This window comes from Pelecanus crispus, chromosome 1 (genome assembly GCF_030463565.1).
Source record: "Pelecanus crispus isolate bPelCri1 chromosome 1, bPelCri1.pri, whole genome shotgun sequence".
Lineage (NCBI taxonomy): Eukaryota > Metazoa > Chordata > Aves > Pelecaniformes > Pelecanidae > Pelecanus > Pelecanus crispus.
In genome coordinates this window covers 17,417,814-17,444,498 of record NC_134643.1, presented here as the reverse complement: position 1 = coordinate 17,444,498, position 26,685 = coordinate 17,417,814, and the positions used below count along the sequence as shown (strand labels likewise).

General features: G+C 38.8%; 1 protein-coding gene across 1 annotated transcript in view; it reads right to left on the bottom strand.

Annotated features, from left to right (window-relative positions):
- KIF21A (kinesin family member 21A) overlaps positions 1 to 26,685 on the bottom strand; it is a 91,751-nt gene that overhangs the window by 53,860 nt on the left and 11,206 nt on the right. The window contains exons 2-5 of the mRNA XM_075727761.1: positions 5,910 to 6,132; positions 4,398 to 4,580; positions 981 to 1,130; positions 128 to 262 (exon numbers count right to left, since the gene is read on the bottom strand). Coding sequence (XP_075583876.1) covers positions 128 to 262; positions 981 to 1,130; positions 4,398 to 4,580; positions 5,910 to 6,132 — 691 coding nt within the window. The remainder of the gene's footprint in view (positions 1 to 127; positions 263 to 980; positions 1,131 to 4,397; positions 4,581 to 5,909; positions 6,133 to 26,685) is intronic.

Here is a 26,685-nt window from a genome sequence, read left to right as displayed (position 1 = left end):
TCATTGAGCATGATGATGACTGTAGCATCTTTACTAAGTGCAATTCAAATAGCAGTGGCTGCCAAAACAATATTCACATTGTGAAAAATGGTTACTAAAGTGAAGTTAATAACAGCAAGGTACATACAGTGTTAAATGCAGGACAGACTCTGGTTTGACATAAGTGTATAGTAAAGATAGCATGTGACCGTGAGCTCTGAACATTCATCTGAGTGCTGGCAGTGGTTCGAGACAAAGCTCCCAGCTTCAAGCACTGCATCATCTAGAAAACAGACAAGTAGTACATTGAGTTGCTTGCAGTTTAAATAAAAAGTGTTCCTATAACACTTACTGTTTTGGATATAAATAAGCTTTTTCTCTTTGCTATGATTTAAGTTCCTATATGCCAAAAGCACAAAGATTCCTAAATAAGCAAGCCAGAAGTGGGGTTTTTTGTGGTTTCTCCAAAAACACACTTCAATCTTTGTACCCCTCTTTTTACCGTCCCCCGGTAGTAACATAGCAATCTTCCTTCCATTCACCTGTGGCAAAATTGGACAATTTTCATAATTTTTGTTAAAAAATGTACAGTACAATAATATTTGCATTGGGATTTGCAATGCACAGACACTTATGAATACCAATTTACACCATATCAATCATTGTGCAAAGCTTTCCTGTCACAGGAAAAATAACATACATAAGATTTGGGAGATTAGATTTACACATGCCAAAATTTTCTCTCCCAACAGAACCATACTATTAGCAAAAGCTTGTTCCTAGCATTAAGTGAAAGTGGTATGCACTTAACATCAGGCATTTATCAGATTTAAGTCTACAGAAACTAAAGAAAATAAAAATTTCAGCTAAACTTTACACCTAAGTTGTCTGAGATGCAGATGTTAGCAAGCTTAACCTCTATTTTTAACTGCTTATCAAAACTGACAACATTTTTAGAAAGTACTTGGTATGCTACAGAGTGATTTATTTTCAGTGATCACCTCTGATTCTCCATTCACAGTTCGGGTTGTAACACCCACTGTATAAATTCCTCCCGCTGCATCTTCATGTATTTTAATATTTGATTTTTTATTCTTTGCATCAATATCACGTGTGGTATCAAACAGATCAAGAATTTCTTCATTGTAAAGCTGAGGAGAAAAAAAAAAAAACAGACAAAAAATGTATATTACTTTAGGAATTCCTCCAAAGACTAACAAATCTGTGCATTGCACATACAGAAGGTTCTGAAAATCCAAATGCCAAAGGATGCTGTGAAGAATCCAAACTTACAAGGACAACAGGATGATAGACAGAGCAGCTGCAAATTAAGTCATCTGCCCACGTTACTGTTATGCCACTCAAAGAAGCAGTAACTTCTTCCATATCATTAGATCTGGGAGAAAATTCTTTGGTGGGACCAGGGAAGGGGAGGCACGTGGTGCCAGCAGAACAACGGCAGCAGTGGTTTCTGTGGCAGGCACCTGCTGCCTTCAGGTTTGACCTTGGGCTTGGCTTTTGTTTTGTTGATTCAGTTGGCTGCACCCTCCTCCAAATGCTTCAAACTCACTCCACTGGCTCTCCCTGCCATCACACCTTTTCTAATCTCCTCTCTCACACCTTAATAATTCTATGTCTCTCTTTCATTTAGATAAACTGTTCCTGCCCTGGAAAGAATTTAACATTAATAGTTTTTGTGCAAGCTGCTTATTAAAGACACCAACCAGCAGGCCAAAAATACTATGTCACAGTTTCTTGAGCAGGGCTTTTGTACTTTCCTCCATCAATACCTACACTTTGGTGCCCCAGATTTAATTACAACTTTCATGCACAATCATATGAGCAACAGCAACTATTTAATACATGTTTCAGGCCACTTAATGTTTACTGCCTGTTTCACTGGGTCTCCTGAAGGTAAGTACATGTACATTTAGTGGTCTTTCAACTCAGTATCATTAAGCACGTCCGACTTTTAGGTCAGTAAATGGTATCAGAACCAGCAAAGACATCAGAAATGACTATGCAGTTATTGGTGCTAGAGGAGATGGATTATCATTTCATAGGAATGTTCTGGGTTTTAGGAAAGGTGTTTAGATCCAATTGAAGATATCAGGGCAAGAATAAAAAAAACCAAAACCAAAAAAACAAACCCAGAAAAAGCAGCATCCCACTGGAAATCTTGCGGCTCAGGTCTCTGCTGATGTACACTGGAACAGTTCCAGTGTCTTCAATTTGGTTATACCAACTCACTTCAGCAGAGCTTAGGCCAGAGTGATTAAATCCCTGATCGAAGTCCCTAGGTAAAAGCCAAAGAACGACTGCAATAGATCTGTATTCACCCAATGTACTTTCTCATACACTGAAAGCAAGAGGCTTTCTCCTCTCACGAGTGAAACTCCATCCCTGAGAAAAGGCTCAGCATTTGTGCATGTGATGTTTTTAATTCTTTACATATTAAAAAGGAATTATATTTCATTATTAGGCATAAATAGTCTAAGTAGGAGCCTTCTTACTGATGTTTTACCTTGCTAAGTGCAAACAAACTGATGCCACAATTTAGAGAGGATCCTGGTAATGCACCTACAATTGCATGGGACTTCATATGCCTATCTTTTGGGAAAGTTAGGAGGAAAGCAAGGAGTTAAGAGAGGCAGACTGCAGCAAACTGAAGAAAAGCAAGCAAGTAGCAAACAGAAGTCACTGTTCTCAATAGTTATCCAGCTGTCAGACTTCAAAGTTATTCCAAAATAAAACACTGCTTCAACTTGTTCAATGACTAAATTATTGTTTCTGTAATCCAACCCTAATGGTAGATGGGATGGGAGGAAGAAGATACTTTCTGATACAAAAGTAGTCTATAATATGTAACTAATCAGAAAAAGCTCTTTCTGGGAAAGCCCCAATTCAGCCTCAGTACAATAAAAAAAATTACCAAAAAAGTGACCCTTTGTTAAGGGAGAAACTATTTTATATATATACACACACATATATATCATTTAACCTTTCCCTAAATTAGATAAACAAGACAGGTTTTAGAATGTACATTTAATCTGAAATATGTTGCAATGGCTGCAATTCCACATACCATTATCACTGTAATATTCAATTACTGCTCTGTATTTTGGGACTCTCACAGTCACATTTGTAACATTATGTCAAAAACCACAAGGAATTCAGAAACTACACTGGTTACTACTCCTTACACTACTACTGTTGCAGCTGCCTAAGCAGACATGAAGCTGCAGCTCCCCGATGTGCAAACAGAGAGAACAGATGAGCACAGCATTTCCACAGCCCATGCTCAAGCCTAGGCTCTCTCTAGGTAAACATTAGCCAGAGCAACAAAAAGCTCTGCCTAAGGTTAGCAGTGACAAACCTATACTAGTGCAAAACTAATGCCAGCTTGTTAATCTTTAAAACAATTATAGGAATATATGACTACAGGACCTACTTTACTTCAGCAGTAATAGAAACAACAGCTTTTCTCTTGGGTAATACAAAAGCAGGGTTCCCCCCCCCCCCCCAAAAAAAAGTTGTAACTACTGAATTAAGTAATACACATTTACACCTGCTCTTCCTTAAATTGATTCCTCCTCTCCATGTGCTTAAAGTATCAGATTTTGCAGCTTGGTAGTGAATGTAAATGTTACATCCAAATCAATCAATTTAAAAAAATAGCTCCATGGGCAGGAGACACATCATAAAAGCTGCAAGACTTAAACCAACAGCTGCTGCAGGTTGGAAAGATCACAGATGTTATGGCCTCTCTTACCAGTAGCTGTGTCTAAAGAAAACACAAAGGGAACAGTTTTTCCACAGCACTGACCCAGGTTTTCTCTGGGCCTAATAAAAGAGGGAACAGCAACACAGAAGCCCAATCCTAAACCACTGGGGATCACAGAAAGAAGTATTTTTATGCTAGGTTTCTTCTTCAGTGAAGAGAATATAACAAGTCTCCTGCACAGATTTTGAAAGCTAAAGATCTACGGCAAAGTAACACAAGCAGGCAAAGCACGGTCACTATTCAAAGGTACAAAGTACAATTTATTTTTTTTTTTTTTTTAATAGTTTCTTGCTTTAAGGTTTGGTAAAGAATTACAAACAGGCAAGAGCAACAGGCCTCACAAACAAACATGTACTGCAGAAAGGGATAGATGATGACTAAAAAAAACCTATTCCTACACTTCAAAATAAGGGTGCAAAGGAAACTACTAAAATAACTGGAATAAGATAAAAAGGCTCTTTTTCATAAATTGAAGAGCTGAGGCAAACTCCATAAAATTTCCTTTTGAAATCTTGAAGATCAATTCAAAACATCTCATGGGAAAAGAATGTAAAAGTAGCAGCCAGAAAAAAAATGTTTAATTGGCTTTCAAAAAAAAAAAAAAACATGAAGTTACACACAAAGTCATAATTACCTCTAAGAACTGTGCATTCACTTTAAAATCTGGAGGTGGAAGTCCTTGCTTAATAGCAGCTTGTTTTTTTTCTTCAATACATCTGAAAAGATGCTTAACAGCACGCGATATAATGCCTTGTTCTTCTTCTGTTATGTTAACATCAAATCCAGTGCCCATGGTGTATGTTTTGCCAGCACCTGTCTAAATTGAAAAAGGAATAGTCACAAGAATACGTTAATAGTACCAAATCATAACAGAGAAATGCAGTTGGTGAACATTAGTGCTAGATAATGACTACTAAGTCAGTCTGTCACCTTTACAATATTAACATGAACAACAGGTCATTTTGAAAAATGGATAAACAGTAGAAGTTGGACAAACTCTATTGTTTAGCCACAGATCACATACAAGAAGGCAGGGACCAGGTTAATTTTTCATAACTTTTCCCTTACAAGATTCCTCCAAGTTGTTCACATCAGCCTTGAGCTATCATCTCTGAGGTCAAAAGACTAGTCAATGTTTTCAACTGAGACTGCTAATTAAAGCATATATTTTGGAGATAGAAGCAGCAGCATTTGCAATTCTTTACTGAAGCAGATCAAATGACTCTCTTAATTATGATGTCTGAATATCTCAGGGAGATTATTACCATTGTTCTCAAGTTACAGACAGCACTGAAAAATACAAGCTGTACCTTCACTAGGAAAATAGCTTAATTAAATGTGGAGTCCTATAGAAGACAAAGTAGTGTTGCATTTTCACTTAATTAGTGGGTCAAGTCTAAGACAAAGATAGTATCATACAGCTGAACATAATCTACTAAACTGGATCTGCAAACTGCTTTGTTTCAATAGGACTAGACTTCAGCTAGCTAAGTTGAGATATGACATTTAACAGTGGTGAAATTCAGCATCCAAAATCAAATTTTATGCAATCAATTCCTAAAGGAATATTCAGAAGACAATAACACATTCTCTACGCTGTGCTCAATGATAGTTCAGCTTTGAGAAGTAAAATGCATGCCCAGTGTACTGAGAGGGTGTGTTCTCTATGAAAAGTTCTCAGACTTTGGAACCTGATCTCTACATTTTGCCCACAAACACACAGTGTGGCCTGAAGTTCCCTAGGATGTATTTTAAAAAAGCTCCTCTTCCCAAAAGCATCTGAAAATGCAGAGGGGTGGATAACTGCTAAGAAAAGAATCTCAGTACAACCTGTCTCTTTATACCAACTAAGTCACTAATTTGTATTGCTGCATTGGGGTGAATTCAGGAATTATACGGACTCACACTATTTTCAGCATTACTATTAATTCAGACCTTCTGCCTATATATGCTGTCTTTGTTTCAACTGCTATTCTGCACAGAATCTATACAAACGCCTAAACAGTCTCCTACAGAATATCTCACTTAAAAGAAAACCAAGATGCTAAAAAACAGGTTCATGCATTCCAAATTTTAAGCAAAAGATCAGTTACAAGAAACTGTTTATTCCAAAATAAATACTTTAAAATAAAATTGTAAAGCTTACTTGGCCATAAGCAAAGACAGTGGCATTATAGCCTTCAAAGCAACCTTCAATCAGTTTTTCTATACATTGTATATAGATCTCTTCTTGCTGTGAGTCAATGTTAAAGACATAATCAAAAGTGAAGGCCTTATCTTTTCCCAAGAACACTTGAGGTTCACCAGGTGTGACAGATGTACAAATATGGCATCCTTCAATCTTCTCTTTGGCTAGCTGTGGTCTAATTCTGTTTTGGAAGACACAAAAAGAACTATTAGAAATTCCCATCATCAGAAAGAGGAGGATATAAACAACGTAAATAAAAGAGATCTGAAAAGAATTCCTTACTGACTGAAAAAGTTAGAATTTTTCATCAAGCCAGGAAGCTTCCAGACATCTGAGCCACAGAACTGAATGTATCAGAACCCCACTCATACAACTATTGATGCAAATGATGTTATCTTCCCTGAAGGTTCACCTAACAGCTTCAAGCTGATGACCTGCCTAGAACTCTGAATGGTTTCTGTATGTACACCATGCATTACTGAAGAGTAACTTGCATGATCCATTTCAGACTTTGGAACAAAGCTTTCCAGTTTTATGAGACTTCTTCATGCTTTCATTGCAAAAATTGATTTTTTTTTTTAAATAGCAACAGAAATATGAAAATGCAGGATAGTTTAAGTAGTAATTTTGGAGCAAGGACCCCCAAAGCCTACATATCATCTTAAATGAAAGCCTCCTTGCTATGAGAGCAAGGAGAAGGCTCACATTTCTTCTTTGACAGGAAAGGAATTTTGTCACAGCCAGAACACTTCTGTGAAATGTTTGGTTTCAGCATACCTTAAGAGGAAAGAAAAAGAACAATATCTAACAAGTTTTAAAGGTAAGAGTGTCCCATTCCTCATTATTCCCCCACTGAGACAACTTCCAGCTTTTATTTCAGTTTGTTCAGTTTCTGACAAACTACTCTGTAGAACACAGCCATCTCAGACTTCTCATATTCTATCATTTTATTAATTCCTTTGCATTCTTAATACTCTTGCAGTCCTGTGAAAATTGAATTGATGTTCTGGCTCCATGACTAAGGAAGACTGTGGAAGTTTGTGATTCAATTGGTTTAATGGTTAACTATCAGGAAGAACAACTCTGGCCAACATGACATATTATTCTAGCTGTAATTAACTAATAATTTGTTTACAAAATGACTTTTTTTTGTTTTTTTTAAAAGTGCTTCCAAGTTCTCAAAGCAGCACCAAATTTTAAAAAAAGTGCAGCTTAAAAGACAGGGGACAAATAAGGCTATACATAAGAAATGTCAGCAGGACAGCTACATACAAACAAAATCATGGAATATTTTATACAGATTATCCATTTATATCAAACTTCAAGTACCTATATTTACCTCAGTGTGGCTACTTTTAGTTACACAAAGCCCAAGTTGAAGATCTGTACATACAAAGTATGCTTTAAAGGCACATATCCATTTCATATTTCGTGCTTTAAGGGCCATGTCTGCGTTAGTGTTGGTTTCAAGTAGCTGTGCTGTCTTGAAGCAAATTCCCCCGACATCTTCACTTGCCACATAGTGGTGTGGATCACAGAGCAGTTTCAGTGTGCACAAGTTATACACCCTTCAGAGGAAACAAAGCCAAAAGGCTCCACTCCAAACACACAAAACTTGTTCCAAAATCTAATGGAAACATAAGGGCCCAAAGCTACCTACTGATCTACTGCAACTGTGCCAACGCTTGTTGATGCAGAGAGCGCTGGTCTCCAACAACTCTGAGTGGACTGCTGCAGATTAATTCAAATTATATTAGAATCATAGAATCGTTTAGGTTGGAAAAGACCTTTAAGATCATCCAGTCCAACCATTAACCTAATATTACCAAGTCCACGCTAAACCAATTAAGGGTAGACTAGACTAAACCATGTCCCAAAGTGCCACATCTACCCGTTTTTTGAACACTTCCAGGGATGGTGACTCCACCACCTCTCTGGGCAGCCTGGTCCAATGCTTGACTACCCTTTCTGTGAAGAAATTTTTCCTAATATCCAATCTAAACCTCCCCTGGCGCAGCTTGAGCCCATTCCCTCTTGCTCTATTGCTAACTACTTGGGAGAAGAGACCAACAGCCACCTCACTACAACCTCCTTTCAGCACACATATACCTTTTAGCACACATATACTTTAGTTCAAGTTAGAAATATCCTGTACAAATCACACGGAGCATGATGTATCTATCTTCTTTTTATTGCAGATTACAAATTTTTCACCCAGGGATGTGCATCATTGTCAGGAATACTTTTCAGAATTTTTGTTCTAAAGATTTCATTATTCTACCGTGTGACACTACAGAATAACCATCATTTATTTGTAAGGTTTTCTGCACACTAACTCCTTTATGGAAAATTCATTAATGATCAGGCAGCACCTCTCTTGTCAGCATACACTCTAGTGTGGAGTGGAAATTAAGCAAGCCTTTGAAAAATATAATTAAAGGAAAGATTATGTGATGTGTAAAATAGGCATAAATATTCTATAAATAGTATTTGCATTTAAGGACATGAGGTATGTAATATAGGTCACAGATTTTCTCTCTAATAACATAATCATTATCACAAGTTTTTCCTTTAAATGAAATAAGAATGCTAAAAATAATTCAGGATTTACATAGCTCCTTCACTAACAACCAACTTGATCCGCTAGCACCTCCGTCCACTAAACACAAAACCTGACAAATATGTACAGAAGCTCGTAATAAAGTTACTTTCTTCTAAATTAATGAACATTTTGCGATAAGATAGCTTTTATTTCTAGGGAAAGAAAGTCTTCAAAAAGAAATTAATTATATGCCTTTCCTAAAAGCACTCTACACAACTGTGAAGCTGAGCAAATTAAACATTGTAGCATGCTGTCTATAACACTTAATATTTCGAAAACGCCAACTCAGTAGGTTATTCTACTGCCTTATTTTAATGCAGTGAAGTCAGTCAGAGTGCAAGCTTCTTTTTAAGACTAAGCACTCTTATTCCTTCACTAACCCAGTGCAGAGAGCACAAAGGCAATCAATTGTTCTTACAATCATGAGCTCTGAGGGCTTCTAAAGCTCCAGAGGTACTTCTTGCATTATTTGCTAGTAAAAGAGAGCCTAGAAAGACCTTTTTTAAAAATCACGATGGAAAACACATTTTCAAAACTAATTAACCTCTTGTGCATCCCAAAACCCCAGCTTCCCCCCAGTTCCGAAAGGCTTTTAGCACTAACTTGTAGAATGAAGGTTAACAAGTTAAAAAAAAAAGTTTTTCTTCATATATTTCCATTCTTTTTTTAAAAAAAAAAATTCAAAATTAATTTTCTACACTGAGGAATTGATGCAATTATGACAGGTGCTGAATAATTTCCTCCTTTTTACTACTAAGTAAAGGCTCAGAGTGACCACAAAGAGGAACAGCATGCCTAAAATATCAATGATTTGCATGATAATTATTATAGCGATGACAGGACTGTCAAGCAAGCAGTTTTGATGTCGGCCTGCAGAGACTTCCCGTGAGAATCCTCCTAGCTAGCTCCCTGCCTTGCAACCAGGCAGCACCTCCGAGTGCTCTGCTGCTATAAAACCCAGCACAACAGCAAGCTGCTAGCGCAGTATGTGTGACTATAACCAGGCCACAGCAAGATGCCATTCCAGGGACCAGCTGAGCTGGTGGAAGTCTGTGTGACTACTAACTAGCAGCTTGTTACCGGCTCAATCACTTCCCCTGGGTTGCGACACAACATCCAGAGACCCGGCAGCGATGATGGTGTCCTTCCTCCCTAACTTACCAGTAAATCTGAAGGCAGTGCTAAGAGAAAAAGTATTGTTTCACTGGCACATATGCAGCACAAAGGAAAAACAAAGCAAGACTTGCCACATTCAGAAAGCTTCACCCCAAAGACAGACTCCCTTCTCATTTTGTAATTGCTTTTGCACAATGTCCCACTCTGCCACAGAGCTGGGAAGCAGCAACCAGAGAGAGATCACAGCTGCATCAGGTTTGAAAGACATCTTCCCCAAAAAGGATGTGCAGACAAGAGATCTTCATCACCCAACCTGAGGTCTGCTCAAGGGATAGTTCATGCTCTGAAATCTATATAGCTCTCTTGATAAGTTTAGCACCAAGCTAGTGTGATGACTTTAATGAGTAAGCAACAAATGCCTCACTTTGAATAGAATCATAGAGTCATTGAACCTGATTTCTGGCCACTTATGAACAGTGTGAGTGGACGACCTGAACCTCATGGCTCTCAAAGTCTTACTATTTGCACCAAACGCGTGATCTGGCAAGTAATCATCTTCATGCAAGTCAGATTCTGCTCCAGCACTGGCTGTAGGAACATTTCCTCCTCCTCCACCCCACACATCAATTGGGAAAGTGATTTTTTTCCCACTCTCATGTCTTAATGTGGTCACCTCTGTCAGCAGAGCAGGCAGCGCCCATGTTTTAAAATGTGAAAGAGTTCATTCTGATCATCTTTCCTTGCCCAGTTCCCAGACTGGCAATTTGCCACTGGGATTTTTCTCCAGGACCAATTTGACTTCACCCATTTTGTCTTCTACATGTCCCCATCTCACCTGTCTCTCAGGCTACTCTCTTAATTGTATATAATCAGGTGTTTTCTACCTATTTCCAATCATGTCTCCTTAGATGTGGCAACTTCCCAAACAACATTTTGCTTTGCATCCTTCCCTCCTCTCCTCTCCAAAGTAGGAGCACACCCAACTCTTGTTTACATGTACTTTGCCGAGCCTCCAGGCCACACAGATGAAACTTAATCCCCTAAATCTATTCTGCCTCAGCACACTGGGACAAGTTGTCTAATTAGGGAGGGCTAAAATAGCCAGTGGTGGCACAGTAATGCACTGTATCATACTGGAATTAATCTCTCAGTAGAATAGGTGCACAATGTCTCTGTTAAAAACATTGTCAGCTAGAACAGACTCAGATAACATAGTTCAGGGACTACAGCAATCATCAGGTCAATACCCCATATTATGCAAGACAGACTTCCCACAATTGATTCCTGTTTAAACTAGATAATATCATAATATCCCTTTGAAAAGCATCCTATCTTAGTTTATTTCTAGGGATGGAAAATTGTCACAGTGATTTAAATATATATATTTTTTTATATATATATATATAGGAATATGTAAGGATATAGGTAGATATACATACACACACACATCCCCTTTCAGCTACTGAACAATTTTATCTCTGTGCCTGTTCATTTAAGAACCTCCCCTATCTAATTTTTCCCCAGGAATCTCCACACATCTATGATCAAGCCATCCCTTAATCTCATTTCATATACTAAACAAAACGAGACCAGTGAATTTTTTATTTTGCATCTCCACGTGAAGCATTGCAAATATTACTCTAACAAAGGTAATTACCACAATATTTACCCTATACCTTCTCAGTACCTGTAGAGAGTAGCAATAAGCAAACAAGAACCTCTAAGAGTGACCTATAAAGGACAAAGCATCACATTATTCTTGTTTCACAGAAAGAAAGGGGGGGGAGGGGCAGAAATCACAGATTAATCTTTCAGATAGCAATAACTAGCCAGAGGCTGCGTGTTGAAAAGAAAAGATGAAGTCCCATGTAAATTTATTTTTCATTAAAAACTCTGCTGTGGGGAAAGGACTGTTTTCACCTTGCTCAGAAAAGCGTAAATTCAAACATCACTCAAACCACGTGCAGTGCTGAGCAGCAGACAAGTTAACCGTAAACCCAAGACTCTCCAACACTCCTCTCTTACTACACTAAGCCTACTAAATTTCACACAATTAAGTTTCACATGTGGGTATATCAAATATTAAATCCAAGAGCACCTAATAAAAACATTTAATGAAGTGTAGCAGGCAATATAAGCAGGGAAACAAACAAAAGCTCTCCAAAACCAGAAAAAAAGAAAACAGCTTCCTGTCCTTACTTAGGCATCACAATTCCCTCTCCTTTTTATTCCATTACATTTACACTCATCAAACCACTCCCATTAAACATACTCCTTCACAACAAGGAGGAAGTAAAGAAAGCTGAACAGATTTCATCCCAAAGCCACCTAACGCTTCTGCTTGCATAAACTTTTCAGTATTTTTGCTAACACACACTGGAAGCTTCCTTGCGTCTATGATTAGCAGCACCTCCAAATGAGACCACAACTATAGCATCTGAATGCATTCATCTGAACTAGCTGGTCAGTATATTAATTCTTTACCTCTCAATGAGGTTTAAGGATATGAAAAAGGCTAGCATATGACAAACACCAGGTCTACCTCTTGTTAACACAGCAATAAGGATGCAGGAACAAACCTTCCCCCTCGTGCCAGCAACCATCACCCATTAAAAGTTTCTGTTCTGTAGTCAGCACATCTCCGCACAATGGCCCCTGCACCTCTGTTGCCTGTGGCAACGCAGTCTGTGGTGCTAAATAACACCGGCTGGTAAAAAAACACTCATATTTGGTGAGTTACCATTCCGTACCTTTAGTACGGATGCAGTTCTGTAATGTCCTTCTCGACATTTCCAGAGAGGTTTTTGGTGGCCAGTGAAACAAGTATGAAAAGTCTGAGAACTGTTTTAATATGTTTATACCTTGCTTTTTCCCCTCCAGAAACACACACACATACCCATGGTTCATTTTAAAAAAAAAAAAAAAAGTAAAAGTACTGCAAGTCAATACCTCACCTTCCAGCCCAACTCCTTTTGAAGAAACATCACAGTGTTGGGGGTTTTTTAACTCCACTTCAGAATAACACAAAATACAAATTAAATTCAAACCCAATGCCTACAAATAATACCACATGGCACTCTATCCCAAGGTTAGCATCAAAATAACCCCCTACACTGTTGTGGTAAACTACAGGTCCAGGTCATTTGTCTTCTGCTTTTCTTTTCAAGTGCCAGCTAGGCAGTTGTCTCTGAGCAAGCCATAAATATACTCTTCTATCAGTAGCCCTTGATGGCCTTCAGAGTGGCATCTATTTGTTTCAGGTGCCTACAATGGCAGAAAAAGACCCAAAACTTCATAAAGTACTTTAATGACCGAATGAATAATGGAATAAAAGCCATCTTTTATAAACAAAAGCAAACAAAGCGTTAGACAAATTCAGGGTACCTTTGTAACAGTGCCACTTCTGCAGAAAGATGAACTCAGTTTCTGGATGCCTTAATCATTAGTGTTCAGTGGTATCAGTTAATGGTAGAATTTTGTATTAACAATATCAATCGCTAGTGTTATACATACTGGTATTAAGATGTGCAATTACAGATACACAAGTTACAGGGATTACACGAGACGCTGCTCAGCAGCCAAGCTGTGGCAATTGCCCACCCAGCACATTGCCAAGAGTTCCCCCGCCCCATGGGTCAGCTCCCACCCCGTGAACCCGCTTTGCCTGCAAGAGGCACAGGCACACGCCAGACACCCAGGCAGGGCAACGAGCACTAGCTTGCTGAGACTGTAACTCAATCGCTCCTGCGTAAGATTTGGGCACCGCTCCCATCAATGTTTCTCTAAAGTTGCCATGGCTGCCATGGTCTAGACTGAGCTCAGCGCTGCCAGCAGGTGTTGTGTGTGCCCAGAGCCCACAGAAACCAGGCAGAGTCCAGGTGTTACTCAGCCTAAATTTACACCAGCTCCCGGGGCAAGTACAAGTGAGGCAGATGGGTTTTTTGCATGTGTACCAATGCTTGCCTTTAGACACCAGGAAACTTTCAGGCACATCACATAGGTACCTCGATGCAAGTTTGGCAATACCAGAGAATAAAACTTCCCAGGTAGCTCTTGGACATAAAAATGTATTAACAACTGTGGCAGAAGCTAGAGGGATCTATGTAGTCTAGATTTTACTCCAAAGTCCTATTAAGGTACTGATGAAAAGGTATCAGAATCCCTTCAGTCCATGTGTAGCCATTGTTAGGTTAATGGTTGGACTGGATGATCTTAAAGAGCTTTTCCAACCTAAACGATTCTATGATTAAACATGACCGTTAAGCCCTTAGCTTAAAACATCCAGCAAAATCAGCCACTAAATTACCAAATGGGCTCCAAGATACTACATTTTCAAAAGCTAACTTATTTTACTGCAAACAAAAAATAATTCCTATTCAAAAGTACACATGCAGAGTACTTTGTTTCAGTGCTGCACTGTCACTTCCAGTTTGCACATAATGAGAACGCAACAAATGGAAAACTGGAATTAAATTAAGTTGAGGAAATATACCACTGCTGTAACTAGATTTGTCCAGTTCTCCCCCTCTACATTCAATCTGTACCTCTTCAGCTACTTTTTTTTTTTAATTTTTTAAACACAAATTTAATTTCATAAAACAATTACCCTTTTCAGCAGCCTGCGTCTGATCAGCTCAGCTACCCATTAACTGTTCATGCTGGGGATTACATTTGCAGTGCCAGGCTGAGGCAGTTTCACAGGCTGCTGCTTTTGCTTGGCTCCTGACGCACCGTACAATAGCTGCATCTCTAGGCAGCCACTACGGCCAGCCAGAAAACAGTTTCGCAGTATGATTTCAGATTAATCCTTGTGCAATTCTGTAACAGACTAGCAGGCTGTGCAATGCAGATGGCATCCTCACACGGACAGGCACAGTCCTGTGCTTCTGCCAAGAGAAGAACACACAAGGAGGGGAAAGGCCCAAGCCTGCCCTCACACAGACCTCCTGCTACCCTGCATGCTCCCCTCTCCATCCCCACCTCCCAGAGAAGGGCTAAAAGACCCTCCAGTAGAGCTAGTAGACCTCCAACATCTTTCCTTATAACATGAAGGAATGCTTTCATCCAAACCTCCTTCTTATGATTTCTCCTGGACTAACTTACTCTCTAGTGAGCAAAGAAATCCACAGCTTTTGAGAACAATTTGACTTTTGAGTGGGAGAATTGGGGACTCTGTTGCAGGATTCATACAGGCCTTGATTATTTCTAGTCCAAGACAAGGTCAGCTGCAATGGAAAAGCAGCACTACCATAAGCTTCCACGTGCCTGCCAAGCACAGAACTGGAATGCCTCCAAATCCAAGTGCAATTTGATTAGAACTAAACTGATACTGGAAGTGACATTTCTAAGGCAAACAGTTTTGTTTTTTTTTTTAAATTGTTCTACTGTGCTACTTGCCTTCTTTTTTGTGAACATTTAGTGTTATACATCTCCACACTCTCAGAAAGCTAGAAGAGAAATAATAACACAGTATCTTAGAGAAAATGAGACCTAAGCAAATGCAGCAAAGTTTAATTTGTTAATTAAGACCTGAAGTATTTATGATTTATTACCTATAAATGAAACAAGGGGTTAGGCCTTCCTAAAACTGAAGTTCAAAATTAATTTCATACCACACAGGAATGCAGGCACCTCTGTATCATGCAATGAAGTTGCAGAATAGAGACCTTGGTTTCCAGCAATCATGGGTCAAACGTACTCCAGTGCTGAAAGAGACAACAGACACCTGATCTCCATGTAGCCTGGAGAAGCTGCCCCCCCCTCATCAGGGAGCATGAACAAGTAATTTTAGAGAGTAAGAAGCTTAAGTAAGTATCTCTGCTGTTACAGCACAGTGGAACACAGTGCTCAACTGTACTACTAGCATGGTCAGCAGCAGCTCAAGGTCTGGACACAACGTTGTACCAAATATATGGACATACCCTGAAATACTCGAGTCACTCACAGACTACTCCTCCTGTAAGGACTAACCATGAAAATATAATCCATGGGAATCTTTTTCACCTTTTAAAAAAGGAGCAAAAAGGAACTCCAGAAGGTGCTAGCTCATTTAAGTTTTTTATTTTGAGCGGTAGCTTCTAGTCTTTTAGAAAACTTTATGTACACTTCCAGCTTATTAGTCTGCCTACACTGCATTTCTGGACATCACCCAAAGTGGGTAAACAGCAGAGACATCCCAAATACCTGGTTCAGGCATGAAGGGCAGGTCCCCTCCCCAGGTGGTCTGGGAAACCTAACATCTCCAAAAGGCCTGTCAGAAATCAAAGAAATGCCTTCAGAGCCAACATAGGAAATGCAGGAACAACGGAAATATGTAACCCAACAGTTTACCACAAGGAAGCTGAGCCATCTGTGGCTCTGGGTTTGGATGACTGCTCCATGTCACCAAAACTGTAGTTTTGCAGAGGGTTCAGCCAGCTAGAGCCTGCAATTTGATGGCTGTGCTCTGGATATATTTAGGTACTAAGCCCAATATCCAAAAAACAAATCAAGGACAGAAGGACTGCCTTAAACTGGACATTAAATCTGTCTCTCTCACGTAAGTGCACTTGCTTCTTTTAAGTTATATTTTTCAAAAGAAACCTTAATTTTAGCTTTTATGACTGATAAGCTCATGCACATAAGTATGAAACACCATCTTCATTTCATGAGTGTTGTTTCACATCAATCACTAGCACTAACAATACTGAAGACTAGTAAAGATCGCTATTATGAAAAATTTAAGATAATAGCACCTGACGGTCACACTACTTAAAGAATGTAGAGGTCACAAATCCAAAAGGAAAGAGGAAAGCAAGGTCTTTTGGTGTGTCCCCAGACCAGCATCCACAACTACTGTACTCATGGATACAAAGAGGCCAATTAGGCAATCAAGTGTATCTTTCTGTGGATAAGGATTCTTGAAGAAAGCAGTTCTATATACAAAAGAAAGAGCACGGCACCCTATATTTCTTTTGCAAATTAGAGGGGGCTGGGTGGGGGGGTGTCCTCCAAAATCCAGCTTTAACCACATAAATTAGCAGTTCTCGTCATTCCTGCTCTGGAGCATGTAGCTGTAAGGAGTGGATGAGTCAGCGCTGGTAAAGCTTACCAGAGCCTGGTATTAATTCTATAATTAGGGCAGTATCAGAAGAGGAATACACTTGCTGTAGCATCTTTCTTCTATATGACTGAACACTTAACAGAGATTAAATCTGCTAAACAAATGTCATTCTATGTAACTTAATGTGAAAAAACTTAATCCAAAGAGAGTTTAAGGAAAGCTTGTTAAATAGTGCACAGCCCAGCAGCCTGGTAATGAGTCATGATAACAAGTACTGCCAGTATTTTAGAGACACTTTGTTTCCAGAAATTTTAGAGCACAAGAATTCAGCTGAGATAAAACAGTACTGTCAAAAGTAATATGAATATATTATATATATATGAATATATATTCATTATGAATATATATTCATATATATAATATATGTAATATATATATGAATATATAAATATGAAAAGAATATAGGCTATCCAACCCCCCCAAATACTGTAGTCACTGCTGTTTTACCAAGCTACAGAATAACATTTATTTAGGTGTACACAGAAAAAAGGGGAAGGAATTAAAAAAAAAAAAAAAAAAAAAAAACACCAAACCAAAACACATAAAACCACTGCCTGAGTACCTGCAAACCTAAACTCAGTCACATTTAGAGTTTAGGGATTTGGGGGTAATTTGGGTACCTCTTGTAAGCCAGGGCCCAATCAGCCTAATGCATCCAAACACACCAAGCCTGTAAAAAGCACACTTGTAACTACTATGTAATTAACAGAGTCAAACTCTACTAAAAAAAACAGTTTTGAGACAGCTGGTTTCAAGAAACATTGCCCATAGCATCACAGTACACCAATGAATGAACTAGTAATGTACACACAGTATTTTCAATTAAAGACACAGAATTGACAGTGGCTTTCTGGTTCAAAAGCTGAACTTCCAGAGCAATGACACTATTTCTGCACACCACCACCACCACCTCCCCCCGCTCCCCCCCCCCAAACCCAAAAACAAAACACGAAATCTTTTTAACCTCTAAAGTATGTAACTTTAAAAGAAAGTTACTTAATGCAATTAAGTGAAATATTTTAAGAATAAGTACATACATCCAGGAACTTCCTCACATTCCAAGTTACCAGCACCTTTAGGGAAATCAAGAATAAATGCCACAAGTATATTCAGAAATAAGCAAACAAAACAATGTTTATTCACTACAGGAAAATAATTTTTAATAGGAGAGAAAACAAACTGATGTAATGCAAGATTACCCAGGTGACCAAAAAACTGTCAGTCATGCCAACACTAGGCTTCATCCAATTTCTTCCTCACAACAGTTAAATGTATGTCTATTCTAGTAGTCCACTACTTCTTCAAAATAGCCTAATTTTTAAAAAGAGGTCCTCCATTATTTTTAAACAAAGTTAAAAGGGTTTCCTATGTCTGCAGTAAAGGAAAACTCTTGATTATTGCCTCCTTTACTCAGATTTCCCTTTCCTTTTCAAACACCCACACACCCACCTACCCACACACATACACTTACTCTCCCAGCCCTTAGAGCTATAGTCCAGAAATCACTATACATTCATGCCAAGACTACTGTAGCTCTGAAAATTGTTTTCATTTCTTTCACCTCCATACAGAGAATTTATCTTCCCAGTTACATATTCTCAAGTCTAGGGCAGTTGGTTGCTTTACACTTACAAGCCACAAGTCCAAGAATTACATTTCACCAACTTCATTTAAGTCAAAACAAACACAAAGTTACCGACATACTTATTACAGCTAAAGCTACAAGCCACTTCCCAAGTTAAATAATACAATAAAAGAATAAGAGGATCAGTTAAAAGAAAATTGCAAGTTGTCATTAATCATTACTGAAACGATTGCTTAGCTAACACTACTGAAATAGCAACCAGACACTTCACAACAAGACAGCTAAAAACAGTGTTTCAATAATTTGCTATGAATAGTGCCTTTACTCTGTTAGTTTTCAGTGCAACATTCTTGGAACAAAAAATACTGTATGACTTTCCTACCACTCCTTGTAAAAAAAAAAAAAAAAGCGTTGTATCCATAACGCCCGATCCACCAGGTTCTAAAGCAAACTGCAGAAAACTTCTTCATATTTATTGTTGACTGTTTCTAATGAACAGAAGTTGCTCTGTTTCAAAACAGAAGGTAGACTGTTCAAGCAGTGACCAAAAGCTCTGAGCTGGTAAATCCCAACTGCGCAGTAAGGGAAAATAACCCGCTTGCTTTATCTAGTACTATCTGTTTTAAAACTTGCAAAACAGAAAGGAACAATATTATCCACCTTCTTCAGTCCTTCTGGTTCAGCTACACATTTTTATATGTCTGAATGTCAACCCCCAATTTTAATTCTTCATGTCTATTCATCCTATTTGCAAGGCTGCAAAAACATCCACATTAACAGCAACAGCATCAAAATTTAGAGATGAATTCTTCCATCCTTTTGTTCCTATGCAGAGACACTGTATTCAGCTGCCCTGTGAAGACCTGACCACCTCATTGCTCTTTGTTGGCTTCAGATGACGCTTTAAAAAGACAGCCTCTAAAAAGTTTTTTAAAAGTCAGGGCAATTCAGGAAACTATGCTAGAAATTCAGTAGGTAGCATTTTTCCACACTGAGTCATGTACCAGATTGATTGCTCAGTACAAGCATTTCAGGCAAATATGAACTGACAGTCCCCTTCCCATTCTCCAATCCCCCAACAGCTGAGATGTCTGCAAGCCACTTGGTACTGATTCTAACAACACTTCCCATGAAGTTTCCACCAGGTGCAAAACTTGGATTAACTACAGGCCATAATCTTTTGTTTTGTTAACTGCAGGCTGATTTACAGATGTTGTGGAGAGAGGACAGGAAAAAAAAGAATGAAATATTTTTGTTAATGAGACAATATCTAGCATTTATATGGAAATACCAATGGAAACCTGAAATAATTGGAGCTTAAATAACAAGAGAAGTGAAAAGAAAGGGACTGGTCACAGCTGACTGGGGAAACAAGTTTGCAGTTGATACTGCTGTAAAGACTACCAGGGCCTTGCTCAACATCATCTGTACAAAAAATCCACTGGAATCTGGAACTTCACAGGGAAGCCAGTTTCCACACACAAATTCACATCCCAAGGCTAGCAGGAAGAGAGCTCTCCACTGCAGCAACATCTGCACCGAGGGCCAAGCTGCCACCATTTCACATCCTCAGCCTCTTCTCCAGTCTGAGGGCAGTAAGTAATGCAGAAGGACTTACAAGACAACATATACATGGGACTACATAAGTGCAGGGGAGTAGCTTCTCATATCCAGTTCTCTTCATTTACACACCTTCAGTTCTCACAGAAGAAAACACTTGTAGCACACACTCAGATGTATTACCCTGAAGAAAGGCAAGAAACCAGCATGATCAAAAGCTTTTTTTTAATAAACGCTTCTTCTAGCGGAAAAAAAATGGGAATTTGATTAAAATGAAGACCTGGGTCTAAATGTGGATACTGCATGGAAAATAACTTTCTGGGCGATAAATGAGAAACTTTTTCTACATATTTTCATATTTTACTAAATATATGAATAATTGGAATATTTTAACTTCTTATTTGTTTGATTTCGGCAAAGATAACTACATTGGGCAAAAAGCTGCAGCCCCTGTGGCTTCTTCCACATTGCGTAGGGCATTAATTTTCACCACTGCCAGTAGAGAAGAATATCCTCTATGTAAAGATGGAGAAACATATTAGAGAATGGCTTAAGCCAAATAAAACATTTAAAAACTGATCGACTCATGCTTATCACCTGACTAAAGTTAAAGATGTGATGCTTCAGTATTACTTCTACTAGTTCTCCATTAACAGTTAAAACTATCCAAATAACTTATTGACTCTAATATCCAACATATCACTGGAGATTTTAACCTAACAGAAAGTGAAAGAGCATGCTTTGCTACCTTATCAGGAAAGTATGGGCTAATGTCATCTTCTTGACTTTTGATAACATATAACATAGAAAAGACTGCCTGATTTTCTAACTGTTGAGATTCCACTCCAGGCAGGCAGGAAGTCCTTGTTGGCTAGGCTGAGCAAATTCGGTGCAGAAATCATTGCAGAAACACAATCGTTCTCCCGGTTTAATTGCTATTAGCATGCAGGCTTCACTGCACTAGCAAGCCTACAGTTTGGAATTACCACTAATAAAAATAATACCGGTAATACTGTTTCAGCAAAATTTTAGCTCCAGGACAGAGCACGTCCACGAAATAAGTGCACCCTGGTAACGCACCACAGTGTAAACTGACAGGTTCACAAGTCAACTACATAGTTAACTCATGACATACACACTGTGAATAAAATCTAGAAAGAACTAGCTACTTCCTTGCTACTTGTATGTGCTTTAAACAACTAATATGTATGCTGGCACAACAGCAAGGCTAAGTAATTTCTGCTTCACGTTCTAGCTGTAGGCTTAATTTTTCATTAGGGCTCAGGTTCCCCGATTAGATTACAAATCCAAGCAGAACTCCGAAACTATTAATGCAAAGTCACTTTAAAAAAAGATAAATCACACAGTAAGGTAGCTCACACAAGTTAAAAGCAGTTCTCTCAGTTTTACATTACAGGCATGGGAGGCTCTGCCTCTGTTTCTGGAACAATCCTCCTCTTCTGCAGCAGCTGCTAGCCTGGGCACCGCTCTGCCAGCCTCCCTCCGCTCCAGCGCACACAAAGCGGCAACACCTGATCCTGGGATCATTTCTGTCTGCTGAACACTCAGCTGCAGCTCCTTGGGGACAGAAAGAAAAGTCTGTCCTGACAAGCTTCTTCAGGGTCAAAATCATTTATTTGTCTGACTGAATTAAATGATCTCTTCTTGGCACATAATTCTTCTAAATCACACATTTCCCAGCTGCTCTCAGAAATCACCAATGCAAATCACTTGTGGTTTGTCTGCATAAGAGTTCATAGTCCCTCACGCACTGGAGGTAGATTGGATGCTTTCAAAACAAGTATTCTAACATAAACTGTTTCAAACTGCCTTAGAAATTTAAGCTTACAGTAATTACTTACACATCAGGACCACAGGAAAACCAACTGAGATGGCTACGGTCCCTGCCAGAAAACTTGTGACCAAGTATCTCATTCCGCTGAGCACTTAACATTAGACAAGACAAGAGTTCCTTTGGCTTAAATGAGACCTAAGAGGACAGTGCAGGAAGGGAGGTGCACACAAGGTTTTCCAGGATCAATACCTAAGCTAACAAGAAACTTTGCCGGGAAATGGGAACGATGAGTTCACACAAAATAATGTGGTAATGGCATACTGGTAGTGCCCAAAGGCCAGGGAGGGTCTTATGCTAAGGCTTATGTAAATCTTTCATAAAGGGTCATACATTTATTAAAAGCTACAGACAGATATATCTATACATTAATCCATAACTTTAAAGCTGTTTCAGACTGTTCCCTCACCAGCACCAAGAAGTCAGAAGACTGGATGTTAACACAAGCTACAAACTGCATCGCCAGCTGCTATGAATCAGGCAGCCGTCTCCCACACCTAAACACACAGATGACTTCTGCTCTATGGCTGCGCTCAGCTTCAACCACATAACCACATACTACTACTGCTTTCACAGTAAACCTCAAAAAAAAAAAAAAAAAAGAAAAAAAGAAAAAGCATACAGCAATAACAAAGCTCTAGTGTTTTGGCCAACCTTGTTTCCACTTAAAATAATGTCATTTAGCACTATAAACAAAATTTGGGGATGGGGGGAAGAGGTAGAAGGCTATTTATTCCAGCATATGTTAAGGTAACAGATATTTAGAAGGAACAGTTGAATATTTAAACAAAACTTCTTAAGCTAACCGGTGTTTTACACAAATTGGCAGGAAGTATTAAGCAAGGTCTTAAAAGGTTGTTAGTAGATCAATACTATTTATTTTTTCTAGAATTTCCAGATTTCTCTAAAACAGGTACTTATAATTCTTCCACAACAGTCTGCTTTTACAACTTCAGTGTCAAAGCTATAGAGAAAAATCTCTGCGCTATTTTAAATATTAATATTTTGCTAAGTCATGCTATGGAAAATTTTAATTGTACAATTTACCTGATTTCACTACTGAATCTGAAGAAATGTTAAGGGAAGGAACAATGATAGCAATGAAGGCTCTTTCAGTTCTAAATTTTTTCTTTTGAAATAAAACTGTCAGGTTTGGTTTTTTTTTTTTAAAGAAACATGACAGCTAAGCAGATGGTACCACCTTAAGATCCTCCCAGAAAAGTTTGTTTTCTCCCTGGTTTCAACTATAGACTTTGCTTGCCCATGCCTTATCACTTGACTTTTGTTTACATAGAAATAGAGAACTCTGTCATCAAATGAAGTGTAACTGCAATGCAGCCCTTATGTAAGCCTCATCACATGAATAATTAGCAGGCCCCATAGGAAACTACAAATAGTTTATTTCCCAGCTATACTCACCAGAGTTAACCATTTCTAGACCACTGAATTAAGAACCAGTGGCTGAAGAATGGGAACAAGACAAATTGAAACTATAAGTCAGTGACAGATTCAGGACAGGGAACGGGATTACCTGGAACTAATGAAAGGAGAGGATTTCCCTGCCTCCTGAAGTCTGAGGTCAAGGCTCGTTGCACTTCACATGCAATCATGTTTTTAACTAAACACATAATTGGATTCTCAATCAAATCCAGTTGATGGGGCTTACACAATATGTCAGATAATCCTATCAATGTCAGAATGGATCAAAAATGTACCCAATCTCTTGTGTCTCCTCTATACTACCCATCACCATCCTAATCTGGAGGTATCACAAAGTCTTCCATTCAGAGTAACAAGACTTCAGCCCTGTGTTCCCAGGCAGCCACTGCAAAGCAGCACATTTAGGTTGTTGACCTCTAATCTACAGCAGCAGCATTGGCAAAGGGGTCTTGCAAAGGCAGCAAAAATAGAGCAACACAAAGACTCAGCAACTGGAAAATAGTACAGCAGTGACACTCCACCTAAAACCTGCTGTCACAGCAGGAGCTGCTAGCTTCAGTACCTCTAGCAATTCTTGCTGGAACCATGGGGTTTCTTTTAAAAAACAATAAAATCTGGTATTTCAAGTCCTTTGTCACCTACCTTAGCTAACAATTCAAACAAACTAGACCAGGACTCAAACAAGTGAGAAATACCTAACAAACAAAAAAATGTTTTTCCTTAAAAAAAAACCAACCAAACAAAAAAAAACCAAAATACCCTACACCCCACATAAGAGAGGTCCTTGTGCAATCTGTAGCTCTCCTGTGATTTTTGCATCAGTCATAAGCACACTGAACTGGACAAGTCCAGTATGTAATGGCACATAATAGGGATATCCAGAAAGATTTGTGGATTAGGAGAAAGGAAAAAAGTTGTGGCTGTCCTTGAACCTTTCAGACTTCTCAATAAAACTGGAAAGTCCCTGGTTCTACACGCTCTTGTCATTCCTACCTAGCTGTAGGGGAAGAAAGGAAGAGCTCTGAAAGTCCATTTCCTTTGGGAACAAAACTTGTCGGCCATTTCCAAAGTGATTGAAGATATCCCTTACCATTGTGCTCCAATTGTATCTAGATCAATAAGCAATAGGAGCGTCCCCAGCATTTTAAGTGCTGAATGAATACTCAGAAGATGTGGTCATTGATACCCCAGCACCAGAGCTGACCCTATAAACAGACTTTGTAGCTTAGCCCTGTACTAAAGAAAAAAAACCTAAACCAAGTCACACAGGTTATTTGAGTATTTCCAACTCTGGAAGTGAGATGGCCAGTGGCCCCTAACCGGACATTTGCTCATGCTGGCACACAGAAGTGGGGACACGGGTGTATATAGGGTATATGGCATCACCCACCTCAACGGGTAGTAGTATACCCAGAGAATTCCCAGTACTGGCAATGGCTGCAGCAGAGAGAGAGACCCCTTAAACACAAAAATCTTTCAGCCATTTCTCCCAGCAGTACCTTGTAAGTTATCCATCCAGTATCATTTTACATAAACCAGCACTAGTGCTCACATATTAATACAGCCATGTCTTTGTTTTAGCCTAGCAGTTTTCCTTCTGGCGTTTCCCTCATCTACTTTTAAGATCACCAGAGATGGAGCTTTCAGCCTCAGAGGACAAACAGATAAGGAAAATAAGCCTCGGTAATCTAATTTATATATTGCACTTTAAAAGTGACTCAGAGGGAAAAGGTCTTACAATGTGTTGAATGCATTAATACCTGAAACCCTGGGTTACAATATAGCTTAAAATCATGCCCTAAACTGATTGGTTTTGAATATTTAAGTGCCACCCCCCAGAGCCATTCTGAAGGATTTGACATTCAGAAGCTGGAGGCAGATCTTGCAGAAATGTGAGACAACTAAATGGCCAATGCATTATTAGCTGACAAGGAAGACCCAACCCAAAAACCGTACACCCTACAGAAAATAGGAGTGACTCAAGAAAAAACAAGTTTACAAATTTAGCATTTGAAATACAGTTACTATCACTAAAATACTTAATGCATTAATACACTAAATTAAAGTTGTAGCATTGTTGCTATTTTGAACAGGAAGTGGGTTAACAGTGAGGATCCTACAGTTTATGTCTTATTATCAGAATGGAAAAATAACACAATGCCAATTCACATAACTTCTGAGCAAAGGAGAGGACCTCTCACACATGCTGCTGTGCTGGAGTGACCATCCCCCTCTATACTAAGGAGGCAACAAAACAGGAGAGCAATTTTCACTGAAACAGTGCAGTACATTACAAGCATTCTGCCCCACTGGATATTCCTTATATATAGCCATATACAAAAGCCTTGCCCAAAAGAAGTTTAATCTTAAGATGAAAAATGCATGTATAATTTACAGAATACACATATAAAAAAAGCAGTCAGTCATCCAGCTAAACTACAATTAGACAGATTTCCTTGACATATCTGATAAAACTTGGAAGTCAGCAGTATTTCCTAGCTGCAATCTGAGAAATCAAAAGTGTGTATCTTCAAGAGATGCAGATATCATAAGCTTCAAAGCACTTTCCTCAGTCTACCAATACATTCCTCCATTTTAAACAGATTGAACTTCAACCAGACAACTCTTACATAGATATTAGGCAGACATCCAACAATACAAACTAAGGTGAACGTTACCTTTGCCCAGTGCTCCACACACATTATATGTACACACAAACCCAAAGAAATCAATAAAATTTTAAAATCCATTTTTTGAACAAAACCTGATAATGCATAAATTATAATTAATTTCTGAAAAGTCATAAGAAACTGTTCCAAGATAAGTAAATGAGGCTTTGGATTGTATTCACAAGATGATCATGTGCTTCGTGTGATAAACCACTGACTATTGTCCGCATTTCTTTCTGACTTACAGAAGATATTGTTTGAACAAGTCAGAAGAACTGAAAGAATGAAATGAGCTGTCATGGGGACTGTGGGGACAGGGAAACAGACACAATTTTTCTAGGAGATGGCTGAGGAGAGCATGAACATCTGAAAAGCAAAGAACCATTAAACAGTGCTGGAGGTTAATTATTCTTATTAGTTAGCTTGACCAAAAAAATAAGTGAACTTAAACTGTGGCAGAGGAAATGCAGGCAGAAGGTCACCGCCACATATTCCTGCTGGGAAAAGAGGAAAGCAGATTGTTACCCATAACTGAATCACACTCCAAATGCCTTCACAGCAGCAATATCGCATCTACCATGAAATAGTCTTCAAGACAGGTAGGGAAGGAATAGACTTTAGAAGACAAAGAATATAGAAGCCATGCAAACAAACAAAACCCTTGAATACTTTATGCTGTGTATGCTTACAACACATTACCTCCTAATAGGGGCCATATCACCAGCACCACTGGATGACTGGCAGTCCCCCAAGAACCTGCTCTATCATATTCAGAACTCATCTAGAGAAGAGGCTGTACCCCCTTTGC